Genomic DNA, 15284 nt, shown 5'->3' on the forward strand with positions numbered 1-15284 from the left:
CTAGGGTTGGAGAGAATGACTGCATGGCAGTCCATACCTACCAGAATCCAAGCATTATCGTCACCATGAAGGAAGTGATGATCCGTATCAGTATTTTCACTTCATTCACGGCTCACGAGTCACTCACTTCTCTCTAGTCACATAGCGTATGTAGTGGGCGACTTTCTTTCTTTCTTTCTTTCTTAAAAAATTTTATTCATTCATTGCTGCTTTCTGAGTATTCTCGAAATAAACAAACAGGGACAGACATATACACTCAATCTTCCTCTGAGTGCGAGTGGGCATCACACGCTTTAATTTGTGGTAAAATTTTTATTGTTTTTCATGTGCATGAACAGCTTTGAATTCCTTAAAAAAGTTTGGACAGAAATAATACACAAAAGAGATATGACTCAACTTGCTCTTGCTTTGCTTCATCTCTCTCTCTAGTCTTTTCTCTCCATCCATATAGGTTTTGCACCTAAATGTGGTTAACATCTCAACCACATTCTTGTGTCCGGCGAAATGATAAGAAAAGAGGAAAAGGAAGTTGAGTACCAGACGCCAAGGCCTTGAACATGAGAAATATCTTATCTTTCTTTCCTTCTTCTTTTTAGAAAAAAAAAAAAAAAAAAACGAAACAACATAATAAACTTTTTATTAAAAAAAGTAAAAGAGGGATAGCATTATTGTTAAGTTATGTACAATATTTTTCTACAAAAAGAAAAGAACTGCATGTTTCACCATTTATAATAGACTAATAGTTAGTCCAAGTAGTACCTCCCGACCAGCATGGGCTACATGGTAAATAGCAGTACTTTCCAACCACTTCAAAAAAGAAAAGAAAAGAAAAAGTTAGGAGGAAATTAGGACACTCATCTAATCACACAAATAAAGCCTCTCGAGAGATAGACAAGTGAGAGAACTTTTTTAAAAAGAAAAGCATGTCTTGATAGTTAAAAACTTAAAACAATTGTGGGATATGAAAACATTCTCCTAATACAAGAGATAGGATTATGCTATTGAATTACAAGGTTTTTGGTTGAAGGTTTAGGCCTTTGTTGAAGGATTAGGCCTTTGTTGTGTCAAATAGCTCAAATCCTTTGACTCTTCTGCTGTGAACTTTGATCATACTAACACAACATTTGAACTTTAAGAACCTTCTCACAATATTAATCTTTGTGATTTGTGTGCAACGACTTCACCTTAATCATAGATCTTGATAGTTTTTTTTTTTTTTTTGGGTTGATAGTGTGAGAGAACTCAGCCATAGAAACCCTAGGCAAATAATTAGCAACTCTCTAAAAACTCTATTTGGTCATCCCTTACAAGTTTTTATATACTCTAGCAAGTAGGGCACAAAATACTAGATTTTGGATGACTTAATGACCTTCAATCAATCTGTGATTGATTTATAAACCGACAATTCTTACTCAATTGTCGTGTTAAGCTAAGTGTTGAGAAGTTAGAAACTCTTTTCAAATTGTTCTAGGCATAAGTTTTGGACATCAAATAGTTAGTCTTGTAAGCTCAAGTTTGTTCACGATTTGCCAGCCTATGCACTATGGGCAATCTAACCAACATGCTTGACAACAAGTGAGAGGCCTTGTTACAATGACTACCTATGTTGTGAAAAATAACATCCAACCATAGCAATTAAACCCGGACTAGTTGTTGACCTGGTTTATGAGGCGGGTCACTAGGTTATTGGTTCAACCAGTGGATCAAAGGTCGAACTGCAGAGTCAAATAAAAAGATTTTAAAAATTAAATATATATAAACAATAGAAGATAATTTTTTTTTTTAAAGACTCAAACTTAAAGCAATAAACAAATAAAGCCCAAAAAACATACACAAAAGAAGAGAAAAAAAGGTTCAAGCAATATGTTATATAGCATATACTAATATATTCATACCTATGTGCTAACTAAATTTATGAAATTGAAAAGTGCATTTATTTATTTAGGTTTTCTCTCATTTAAACTACAGTATTATCACATATTAAACAATAAAGAAATTAATAAGATTGATATATTAATATAATTTTACATAATTCACAAATCCAGTTGGGTTGATAAAACCTAAATGGGTTACATGGTTCGCTTAGAACCTATCGGATTTTATCGATTTTGACCAAGTCTTATGCACATCCAATTCAATTGATGACCCGGATTGTTCTTTGCATTGGGTCACCGGGTTATAGGTCTGATCGACCAGGCCAAGTCAAGTTTAATAACCCTGCATCCAACACACCAATGGTAGACAAAGTAAGGGTACAAGCAGTAGAATCCTTATGAGCTCTCTAAAGTCCCCATCAACCATAAGATCTTCAAATTAATGTCCTCAGCCAATACCCAATGCCATAATTTTGGGCAGTATAACATGTAATAAAAATGCATTTTCAGTTGTTTGGATTACACTATCACACCTTATGATATATACCTTGTGTTTGGTGATTGGTGTTGGGTGAACTATTACTTTCCTCCTCACTCCTTTTCTCCACAAGAAATTTTTTTATTAAAATTATTATTATTTTTTTATTTTTTTGTTGACAATCTATATGAACCCACTTTGACTCTAAACCCACGCCCCAAAAAGAGCGTGGAGGGGGACCCAATCGGTCCACCTAGACAGAGAACTGTAAAGAAGGAAGCAAGCAACTGAGGTCTGAGGCTAGCCGCTCCAGCTTCTCCTTGTTTGTACGCTAAAATTTTTACACTTCCCCAACTCTCTAACTCTCACACTCACTCAGTCTCTTCTCTCTGCAACTCCTTTACTACTTACTCTGAGATTTTGCCCTCTCTCTCTCTCTCTCTTTCTCAGACTCTCTCTGTATTATGGATGAACTGTACGGCCTCCATTCCAACGCCACCGACTACTCGGTGCAAGGTTCAATGGATAATTATTTAGTGAACAACAATTATACTAACAACTACCAGTCCTTTCAGACTCCGGTTGCCGGTTTAGCTGACCGGGTGCAAGTTTTTGGGCCGGAACGTTTGTTGTCCGGCTCATCATCTTCTGCTGTATCTGATGCTGCTTCAATGGTGGCCGAGATTCAAAGAGGAGGAGGAGGAGGAGGAAGAACTAGCTCGGATGAAGAGGCTTCTGGTGCAATCAGAGCCAAAATCTCTTCCCATCCTCTCTACCCTAAACTCCTCCAAGCTTACATCGATTGCCAAAAGGTCATCAAAATTCAATGCTTTTCTTTAAAGAAAGACTCTCCGTTTGGTTGCTGAGAAAAAAGAAAGAAAAGTACGAAAAAGTTGTTTTTATTAGAACCCCATGATGGAAGAGAAAGAGTTTTACTATAATAGTATTAGTAGTGGTACTACTGTAGTCTGTAGTAGTAGTAGTAGTAGCAATGAAGCTTTTTGTGTGTGGCCAATGGTTTTTCTTGACCTTTGGCTTTTCTCATCAACCAAACGGAGAGTTTAACTCAGACTCTTTGGATTCCCGTCATTCAGATCTGAGAAAAAAGCCGTAAATAGTAGTAACATGTATATGCACAGTGTGTACATATTTATGCTGAAACTCCTGTGCTTGTTCTTACGGAATTTCCCGCCGTATTATGTGAAAAAAAATAAATAAGGAAAGAGAAGTAGAAGAAGCGCTTTTAATGGCTTTGCTAATCTTTATTTAGTCTAAATAAGAGAACTGTGTAAAAATAAGAAACTGTACGGAGAGAGATATAGTACTGTGCAATATTCTTTGAAATTTGATTGTATTGGGGGGCTTTCTTTTTGTACAGGTCGGAGCACCGCCGGAGATAGCTGACGTTTTGGATGAAATTCAAAGAGAAAGTGACCTTTGTAAGAGAACAGTTGCCGTTTCTACTCGCTTTGGTTCTGATCCAGAGCTTGACCAATTCATGGTTCTTTCTCTCGCTCACATATACAGTTATCTTTTGCAATTTATAGAGTCTAGCCCTAAAGAAAACTAGATAAAGCTTTCCTATTTTAGCTTGATATCTGTGTGTGTGAGATGGGTTTTCTTTTTATTTTTTGTTGGTCAAATTTGATTTTATTCTCTTTTCTTTTTGAAGGAAACTTACTGTGATATATTGTCCAAGTACAAATCGGATCTCAAAAGGCCTTTCGATGAAGCCACTTCGTTCCTGAACAACATTGAAACCCAACTCAACACTCTCTGCAATAATGGTGCTTCCAGAACCTGTGTTTCTGGTCTCTCTCTTTCTCTCTCTCTGCTTGTTTTATATATGAAATTATTTTTTTATCTACTTTGTCGAATTTTGTGCTATGTGGGTATTTTATTTTTAACTTTTCTTTTTCTGTGTTATAAAATACCCAGAGAGATTTATTAAATTTTATGCACACATTAGGGATATGCAGGTCAAGAAAGAAGGTAGATAAGGCGCACGTTAGCACAAAACCTATCGCACATTAGCATAGGAAAAACTCACATGACGAACAGTACAAATACAGACACTAGTTAGGTAGCTTTCATAGCCCAAATTCCCCAATTGGTTCTGAACATGTAGGTGCCAAGCAAAAAAAGCTTTCAGATTTCAGATGTATGTATAGCAGTGGTACACACCTATAGCACAAACCAACAATCAAAACCCTAGAAATGGATGAGATTGAGACCCTTTTTCTCATAAAGGTACCTGTATTTTCTTCTGTATGTAAGAATTGAACATGGAGGAATGTTTTACATATTAAGGGTTAGGATGATTGAAAACTTTTTCTCTTTTAGATGTTTCCACTTCTTCTACCAATTAATAACCAATAATTATCTTGAAAATAGCTTGTGCAGTGTAGGGCTTTGTAATAGTACTATAGAAACTTTTCTTCTTTTGTATACTATTTTTTCTTTCTTATCTCTTTTCTTCCAGTTCTTTGTTGCTTCTTTCTTGTTTCCTTATTTTGGTTATTTCTCTGGGACTAAAAACTGCTAATAATAGTTAGGGTCCGGTTAATGTGTGCTGTCATTACTTTTTGGAAATATTTTCTTGGGAATTGAAAAAGCTGTCATTACTTTTTCAATTCTCGAAAATTTTTTTTCCAAAAATGTAAATTAATGTGTGCCCTAAGGGCACACATATTAGTAAAATCCTAATAGTTATCAGTATTAAGTTTTGTACCTTTTCTTTTAAAGATTTTTGTTGCCTTTCTCTCTCTCATATTAATTTTAAGTATAGAATTGCCCTTGATGAAAGTTATGTTCTTTTCTCTTTGTTAAGTAAATGACTCCAACAAAAATCTCCTACATAGGATGACTAGCTAGGCAGCTAGACTTTGACTTTTTCTGTGTTCAGTAACTTTTAGATTTTTTTTTTTTAAAATTTCCGAACCATGAAAGTTGGCTAGATACCTTACTTCACATTAAAAGGGGGCGTGTCACTTGGTTGGAATGAGTAAGAACTAGTAGAGCTTTTGGGAACATTGTAGTTTTTGTATTGTTGATAGGACTTTGTTTTGAAAATTAAATTCTCAGTTAAATTTTTTATGTCATAGGTGATAAATTAACCATAGTCCCAAAGGTTTAAGCTGTTAACATATTATGACTTTAATTGTTTACTTTTTAAATGGGAGGTAGAGTGGAGATAGGGTTCGAAATTAGGACCTTCTCTGTTCATGATAAATTACCAATTGTAACAGAAGTATAAGTTGTTTGGAATTGGTGAATTTGATCACTTATTTAATATTGTAACGATAGACTCTAACCACCTCCTAATTAGCATGCAGCCTGAAGTTTATTGCATTGGGGATAACAATTTATGTGTCACAAGTTTGTGGAGACCATAAATCTTTGTATCTTGCACATATGTTAAGCTTATTTGCAACTAGATATTAGTTTATACAACCGTTTGAAAATCTCAGTATGCCATATATATTATTGCTAAATTTTATTGGGGGCATCCTCTTGGTTGTTATAGATATTTGTAATGTCTCATCAGTATACTAGGCATGGTTGGTTAGCTGTATTTTAGTAAAGCTGGAAATGAAGTACGCTTAGGTGGGTGTTAGATTTCTAAATCTTAATTAATGAAAATACAATATTGACAATACTGGAGACTTGTTGCATCATGTATTGTGGGCCTCGTGGCATCTAACCTTTCACATTCTCAGTTCACAAATGAACATTAGACTTTGTAGCTTTATTCTTGAACTGGCTCATGTAAAGATTTCTATCAATTCTTATAAGAGTTTTAGGACAAGCTTGAGAAAGTAGCTTTACTTACTCTAGATCTAGGAGACGTGCTTCTGGTGATTGCAATGATGCTGCTTCTTTTTGAATGTGGGTGCAAATGTGTTGCTTTGCTTTTAATTGATTTGTTATTGTTCACATTTCTAGCTAGACACAGACAATGGTCTTAATAATAACGATGTCTGGTTTTGGAACCAGTGTTTAAGTTTCAATGAGGCATGAGTTGAATTAATACCATGGGTCAGAATAAATAACTAAACATTGACGAAGATCTAAGGACCGCACCTATTCTGCCATCCAAAAGGGTAGAGATAGAGAAAAATGTTTTTCATGACCACTAAAAGGATTCATTTTTGAATGGTTGCAGGTAGTTCCAATTGTATAAAATAAAACTTGAACTGAAAGGAAACCCCTTTCTTCTTAATCATGTGCATCATTAGCACAAATAGATTCCTAATATAATATTGCATTTGGAACAAGATATTGTGGCAGAGTGAATACAGCAAGTTAGGTTTCCAAAATATTACATTTGCTCGTGTTGGAGTACTGATATCATCTTCCTTTAAGACCTATCATGTTTTTATTTTTTATTTTTTATTATTTTATTATTTTTTATAATTTGCTTGATCACTGTTGATATCCTACTTTTATGGCTGTGTATAATTGTATAATGGTTGAAACCATAGGCTTTTGTATTTGGGACAGATGGACTTTGTCACCAAAATGATCACTTTAGTAATTGTTTTATGCGGTCAAGGCTATGAGATTGCACGCATAGTATGGTCCCAACTCAGCTCAAGCTATTTTTAGCATCAGGATGAGGGAAAGCTTCTTTTTCATCCAATATTTTATTACTAGTTGGGTGTCATGGAGGTTATGGATTTTGTTTAGGAGGAAGAGCCATCTTTGTGGACGGTTACTAATTAATAAGCTGGTTCAGACATGCGTAAAAATTTATAAAGTTTAAGTTTTGAAGGAATTAATTGCAGATGTTTTGGATTAGGCAGATTGCTTTAGATTGCATTTTAGTGGCTTTGTGTAATTGTGTGTTACACAACCCCAATGTGTACTTATACGCAGAGATGGGATTGACATGTCACATCAATTACATGCTGTTGGTTATTTAGGAAGTGCAAATTTACTTGAAGCCCTTTAACCATCTGTTGCATCTCCACATTGATGTTGTTGTTTCCAACCCGAGTCATGGTGACCATACCGGTTCTTAGAGGATAAACAAGGTTTCTTTCATTTCATGCCTCTACTGTCTATGAGTGGAATGACTTGTGATTGCCAATGCCCCACTTTAAATAATATATTTTTGGGTAAAGTATAGCAACCTCTCTTAAGGTTTTACTAAATGTCACTCTTCCTTGAGGTTTGTATGTATTCAATGGTCATTCATCCACAACCCTCAAGGGAATGTCATTTTGTCCATAGTTCGGGTAAAAATATATTTAAAAATAAATATTATGTTAGGGAAATCACAATTTGAGCAAGCATGGACTTTAATGTTACATTTAGAAAAACCTCTAGGGAAAAGAGTGTCATTTATACAAATATTTGGGGGAAATGTCATTTTGATACACCTGAAGTGATTGTGGTGTAATTTACCCCCCCGCGCCCAACACACACACACACACACAAATATATAATCCTTTGTGACATATGCCACACGATTCAATCTCCCATGAATGAATTACATTTGGGTTAGAAATCATTGGCTGTATTACACTGATTTGTTGTCTATATTGAAGACCTGTGCTTCCTGTATTAGTAGTATTGTCATCCGCTTATTTATAACTCTTCTAATTTTGGGCTTGCGGTAATTATTCTCTCATGCGAGGTACCATAATATCTTAGTCAATATGTGTCATCATTTCACAGGGCACGTCCAATTCCTAAACTATTTAAAAGTATTTCACATGGTAGAAGGTGTTGACTTAGTAGTAGATTTGTGATGCTCTGATTGTTTGGTTATAACTTATAACTAGATTTTTATACCACATTATTTGTTTGTAGATCCATGCCTATATTTCATGCAGAATATGTCATTTATTTATCTGAAAGCAATCTCCTTTGGGCAGTTTGTTTAGTTCTTGAGTTATTAAGCCATAGATAATTTCAGACCTTTATGTTAGATATCATAGTCAGATTTCTCCAAACTTGCAAGAATTTTTTTTTTTTTTTTTTTTTTTTTTTTTAAGTTCTTAGACTTATATTAGCTGTAGTTGTTAATTGTGTTCTTCTATCTAATAATCTGTATTTTTCTGCTACTTATCTATACTCGTTACCCCTCTAATTTATTTATTTATTCTTTTTCTCTACATGTTTGTTTACTCTTGTATATGACTAAACGCAACTAACTAGTAATTATTTTCTTGTATTGTGAAAAAATGATTTTGTACTAACTGAAGTGTTCAATGGCAATGGCAATGGCAATGAGGGGCCAGTGGAGGGCCTAGGGCCAGCCTAAAATTTTGATCATTTAGGTTATATGAATGCGTGGGAGAAAGGCCTAAATTTACTCATGTTTTGTTTAAATGAAATCATAAACCTTTGATTATTAAATTATATATACCAATCACTTGAATTAAACCCTTATTGATATAATTGCAATAACCACCCACTCCTTATAATAGGAAGCACATTGCTTTTGGCTCTTTACGTAGTGGGGAGGAAAAAAACTATTTTGTTGTTGAAACAATTTATAATCATGGCCTCAAAAATTATTTAAACAAGACTTCACATCAAAATAAGGGTGCATTTCTTGCAGATAGTTTGATTTTCTATTTTGAAAGGGAGATTGTTGAAAACTTGAAATTTGAGACTTAATGCTTTTATTTCTAGAGAGTGGAGGCTACTTTTTAAATTATGGATGTTAGTTTTTGTGCTTTTTTATTTTTTTTTATAACTTACCTAGTATTGTAGTAAATATATAAAATTGTTTAGAGATATGTGAAAGATGCCAAATGTTTGTCAAGTTTGGTGGTCATTTTTTGTTATATGCCTATTGGGTTATAAAATACTTCATTTTGCATTCTTAGGATGTTATTTTGTCCTATTATCTATTGCAAAGTAAGTAGTATGCAAAAAGTGAGAAAAAAATCATGGTTTGATTTGGCTTGCTAAGAGAAATTTTTAGCTTAGCACTCGATGCGTCATAATCCCAAAGTAGAATCAAGGTTAAGTTCCTCCTGTTGTATTGCTTGGTACTAAACGCAATTTAATGAGTTTTCTTACCACTTGTGTATCACCTAAAAATTGTTCTGTTAATTGAATATAGATGAATATGGATTTGCATGCTGAAGATTATGCTAATTAGGGTTATTGTTACTTGTGTATCATCTAACGAAATAATTTTGGTTTGTTCTTATGGAAAATAAATAATAATGATGCTAATGAGGGTTATTCATTTTTCTATGTGGTTAATGACTACTGGCTTTGCACCAAGTGAATTTATTATAAAACAAAGCAAGTTGCAAACTCTCTCTCTCTCTTCTCTCATTATTTTTAGAAGATTCAAACCTTTAAAAGAGCTTACAGGCCTTAGAATGTGCTTTAATATTTGTGGTCCTAAAAGTTACTCACGAACTATTTAAATTTGAGCTTGACAATCTGTAGTTTGTTCATATTTTAACTTTGAGAATAAAGCAGTAGACTGCACGCACGAGGTTGTACATCGGAAAGTTTCATGTGTTATCTTTATCTTGCTATAGACTAGTTTTTGGGAAGGTATATCGTTGCTTTAGTTTGTGGCACATAAAATTACTTGCAAGTTTTTTGACAGTTGTGGACAATTTGTTATAGAAACCCCAGATATTGATAATTTCATTTGTTCTGTTCAGTACATCTGGTCTATCAAATGCCAAATGAAAACGTACAAGCGCACACATACTAGCACATTGTATTTGGCCAGCTATATATGTTTGGAATCTCAAAATTTTAGTTTGGTGCAGAAATGGAAGAACTTAGAGGGGCTTCATATGTTGAAAGTCTAACTAATAACTGGGTTGTTGTTTGTTGACATAAATGATGTGTCCTCAATTGAAGTAGAACACAAACATTCAAACAAGCAGTGAAACATGAATGAAATCTTAGACTATGATTTAAAATACATAAGGAAATGAACCTTTATTTTCCTTTCTTATTCATTCCTCCTGCTGCATGCACAACTAAATTACTAGATAAATTGTTTAGGTGCAATTGTTCTTTGACAGTACTGTTTGCACTTGTAGATTTTGTCCCTGTTAATCAAAGCAATTTAGTTAAAAAAAAAAAAAAAAAAACTGAAAATCAGTTGGCTGGCTAGAAGTATTCTTTTGATCAACAAGTTATATTTTTTTATTTATTATTACTCTCCTTGCATTTCCCTTTACTCTTCTATAGACTATTGCTTATTTTAATATATTTATTGACTTATCTTTTCTTATTTTAGTAATAAGTTGAGTAGTTCATGGGGGAAAATGAAGCTTTAAAAAACTGTACATAAACAAATGAAGAAAATGTATAAGCTTAATAAAAAAAATATATAAACATTTGCTGCCTCATCATGTCCTAATCAAGTGTGTTTGGATTAGTTTTTTTGTTTAGTTGTTTATTCATTGAAAGTACAATATAAAATTGCAAAAATAGCCTGTTTGGTAATGTTGTTTGTATTTTTTGAAAATATGTGTGAGTGAAAAAAATATGTGAAAATACGTGTAAAATTGTTTAGAAACTGAAAATGGTTGGCACCAAACACGAGGCTTTTAGAACCAAAACCACATTGAATTTGCTGAGCTTATATTCTTTTATTTTTCTGAGTTTGGGTATATGGTGGATAATGGAAGGGTAAAGTGGACAACATGTGTTGTACAAAAAAGTTGTCCGAGACCAAACATGGCCTCCCCCGTGGTTCCCGGTGGTGTCAGCTTTTGATATAATGAAATCACACTGCTCCAACCTGCGCTTTCAAAATCTTAGCCTCACTCCATCGCTGTATTACTACTATTCCCTAGGAATTTTTACTTTGTTGGCCAGTGACTAGTCCTACTCTGTATCAATAAATAAGCCTTAAAAGTTATGTCACACTCTTTCATAGTGCAGTTTCGGTTATTTATAACTTATATATGAATCTCTGTCTCTTCATTTTTCTGAGCTTCTGATTTAAGTTAGAAAGAAATTAGACTAGGGTTTTATTAACATATACTCCTAGGGCATACGATATTAAACTATTTCAGAAATTTTATATGATAAAATGAAAAAGTGACAAAACTCTTTTAACAGCCAAGAGACTATAAATTTTACAAACTAATGTGTTTACGAACATAAAAAAATAATTTTGACATTTATTATGACTCTGAAATTCACCATTCACTTATTTTGTAAATGTTATGTACTAAAATCTGTAGTAGTTTTAGCATTTATATATATAAGAGCACCCATAGTAGATGTGGGATATGTGCCAAATGTGGTAAAATAATAAAGTAGGTCTTTGATGTGGTAAAATGACATAATTTTTGCAACATCTGCTACGGATGCTCTAAATCTTGGTAAATGTCTGTCTGTGTGTCATTTTTGTGATATCTGGGTTTTCAATCTTCTTTTTCTGGGGATAACTTCAGCTAGGAAGAAAAAGGTTCAAACCCATTTATTTATTCACTAAAATAGGCCAAGACCCTTTTCCTTTTTCCAATGTTAATGGACAAAAGTAGAAAACAAAAGCCTACATAAGATTTTTGTTTTTGAAGGGTAGTCCCATCAGAAATTGAAAGCAAGCTTATAATATGGGAATTTTTTTTATATATATACTATATATTTTTCTTAAATAATTTTGGATATGACGGCCGTACCTTGGCAAAGGCACCACTTCCCAATTCACACACCGACTGCGATACGACACAACGAACCTACGAATCTTTTCTTTGTCTCTGTTCACTGTTCAGTCATCTTTCTCTCTCTCTCTCTCTCTCTCTCTCGTGCACTTGTTTTCTATCATTATCTGTGTACACAAAAAATAAAAAGTACTAATTAGGTCCCGTCTGGTCCCATCTGCTTGTAGCATTGGCTATAGTGTTACATCACATCCGCGAAAACATGGAGTCATGCTCCATTACAATGGTGGTAAGGTTGACTCCATTATTAGCTTGTGTGACCTTTTGCTGTGGTGTTAGTGACCCATTTCTCTCTCCATCAGGGCCCCCCCCGTTTTCTGATTTTTGTGAACTAGAAACATTATTTTGTTAATTTCTGTTGGGGTTTAAAGTTTTCTTTTTGGGAAAAAGTTGTGGTTGAAAGTTGAAACTTTGCTTTGTATTATTTCATTAAAATGTTAAATAAGAAAGAAGGAAAATAAAATTAATGTAGAAAGACAAATTGGAAGCAAAACGTAGGGCTTGATGTAGTTTATACTTTATAGTTTGCCTGACAGTCTTATGTCTTTTTCTGGGGATAAAATTAAGTGGTTACATCTTTGTTATATGAATGGTATGTTACAATTAATCTTAAGTTGGTTATATAGAGGAGTTAACCCTAGACTAACTCTTCGGTTGCAGTACTTGGATTATAATTAGGTTTCAAATTATTTTTCCTTTCTTGACGAGTTAGTCTGCACTATAAGTACATGGGTCTATCATCTTTTGCCCATGCATGGTGATGATCTAACCTAATGAGTGCATGTTTTTCACTATTATGTGGATTTTTTTAACATATGTCTATTATCTTTTGTTTTCTAGATGGTTTGTTTTTTTTTTTTATATGAAATAAACACGTGTACTCGTGAATCACGCTTTGGTTTAGTTTGATTTTTATTCACGTGCCAAAAGTTCTAAGTTCATGATGACCTAAATAGGAAATACTGGCATCCTCTAATTTGTTTATGTTCTTATTTGTTAACTATTATTAAATTCAAGGATGATTAATGTCTTGAAAGCCATTATGATATGAATATAACTTATCTATCCAACAATGTTTTCTTTGGTTTGATTAACCAATTTTAATTCATAATGTTTGTTACTTTATATTTGACAGTAACATTTTCTGTATTCAATTTCCTTTGCCTGTGGAAGTATGGTTGTGAGTTTTTGGCAAAATCCATTCATCTAGGTATACACCGTCCAATAGAGAATTTTTAAGGTATATTTAGATTTAGAGATTCACCTCTTTCAACATCAAAATTTAATGATTATATTCTTTAGAATTTTGATGAAGGGATTCCTCCTTCATTTGATAAACGTGATTTTGTCTCAATGAGTGTTAATATTGCTGTTCTTGTAGAAAAAGTGAGTCATGAGTGTGTTGAGTAATAGCAGTAACACTAAATGTTGACATATGTTTATTTAACATGCCTATCGATTTGTACTTTGTGTGATTCTTTTTTATAAAGTTATCTGCATTATATATGCACAGCATTTTTATTTCAAGATTCTTTCCACGCTTTTGATGGTTTCTCCATGATTTTGTTTTGATGTTAAGCACATTTCTGTAGAGCAAGGACAAGTTGAAAACAAAATTTCACTTGTGGGTTTTTGTATCTTACCAGATGAAGTAGATGGATCATCTGATGAAGATGTCAGTGGTGGAGAGATTGAGGCGCTGGAGTGCCAGCGTTCAAATGAGGATCGTGAACTGAAGGACAAACTCTTGCGGAAATATAGCGGTTATATCGGTAGCCTGAAGCAAGAATTTTCGAAAAAGAAGAAGAAGGGCAAGCTACCCAAAGAAGCAAGGCAGATCCTGCTCGAGTGGTGGAATGTTCATTACAAATGGCCATACCCAACGGTAAGCACTTCTTGGAAGCAATAGTCATATTTTCTTTATCCTGATGAAACAGTTGCAAAGTGTTTTATGCTTAGAACTTCGAATGTACTTCAAGTGCTAGGGTTAGTTTGAGCCAAAAAAAAGGAGGTGCTTGGGTTTATGGTAGCACAATGATTCCAATGTCCTTGACAATATTTTGACTACACTGTTTTTCATCATTCAGGAAGCAGACAAGGTTTCCCTTGCTGATTTAACGGGGCTAGATCAGAAACAAATAAATAACTGGTTTATAAATCAAAGGAAGCGTCACTGGAAACCATCAGAGAACATGCAATTTGCTGTTATGGATAGTCTCTATGGACCAATTTTCATGAATGACTAAGGTGGGATCCTATTATTTTGTATGAGGAACTCGGACACGACCCTTTTCTAATGCATAATGAATTGCTTAACCACTTAGCTCTCTTGTATATTTTTGTCACTAATCTTAGTTTTGGTTGCTAGGCTTGTGTTACTTCTAAACTAGTTAGCTGGACAAAAGAGATCTTGATTGTTTCTTACTATTCAAATGGGACTTGCATTTCACGCCATCCCAAATGGCTTGTATATAATGTCCAACGTACGTAGTGACCGCTACACTCCACATTGAATTTTGACTTTACATTACCATGATAAGCACAATCTTGTGTACTTTGGGTCAAATGATGAGACACCTTAATAATAAGATCTTGTTTAGCTAGGAAAGCTTGTGTATTGGGCTGGGGTGGTTGAGTTATTTAGCCAGTGTTGTGCGTTAGGCAGTGTTGGCGTTGGGCCTTAAGGTACAGGTTTAAGTGCTCTCCATGTTCTAAGGTTCCATCAAACATTAGTCTTGGGATTTGGACCATTTGGTCTCCGAATGATGTGGAGTATGCACTCATATTGGTAAGCAAAAGGATGTGCACGGTTCCTCATTGCGTGTTGGATAAATAGCAAGGAAATATTTAAAATCCAATCTAGTTTGATGCAATACCATGTAAATATCTATTCAGCAAAAGAAAAAAAAAAATTGCCGTGCAAATATCTTTTTCCTCCATTGGTTTTCAGTGACACTGATAATTGCCTCTCCTCTACCATAGGGTTCCATAGGAGCAATCAACATGTGGTTAATTTGGATGAGTGTAAAAAGAGAGAAACTTTTTATGCTTGGTTTACATATTAGAAGTATCGATTTTGCACTCTGAATGTATCTTTCAAATCATTATGTTTTGAGTGATTCTGTATCATCATATATAGTATGTGTAATATGATGTATGTTAGCACAAAAAACAAGCAAAATGGAAGTGGAAGCAGCGAGATACGAAGATTGGAAGTAGGAGATCTCGGCTAGGGTTTCAATTGGAAACCCCAGCCAATGA

At 34.1% G+C, this 15284-nt stretch overlaps 1 protein-coding gene across 1 annotated transcript; it reads left to right on the forward strand.

The window, feature by feature from the left end:
- The first annotated feature begins 2676 nt into the window (after nt 1-2676).
- Nucleotides 2677-14454, forward strand: LOC115965699 (homeobox protein knotted-1-like 6). The gene is made up of 5 exons (XM_031084990.1): nt 2677-3164; nt 3731-3853; nt 4025-4163; nt 13670-13908; nt 14111-14454. Exons 1-5 carry the CDS (start codon nt 2817-2819, stop codon nt 14267-14269), a joined length of 1008 nt encoding a protein of 335 aa, XP_030940850.1. The 5' UTR covers nt 2677-2816; the 3' UTR covers nt 14270-14454.
- The last annotated feature ends 830 nt before the right edge of the window (nt 14455-15284 follow it).

The sequence above is a fragment of the Quercus lobata genome, chromosome 10, assembly GCF_001633185.2.
Source record: "Quercus lobata isolate SW786 chromosome 10, ValleyOak3.0 Primary Assembly, whole genome shotgun sequence".
Classification (NCBI taxonomy): domain Eukaryota; kingdom Viridiplantae; phylum Streptophyta; class Magnoliopsida; order Fagales; family Fagaceae; genus Quercus; species Quercus lobata.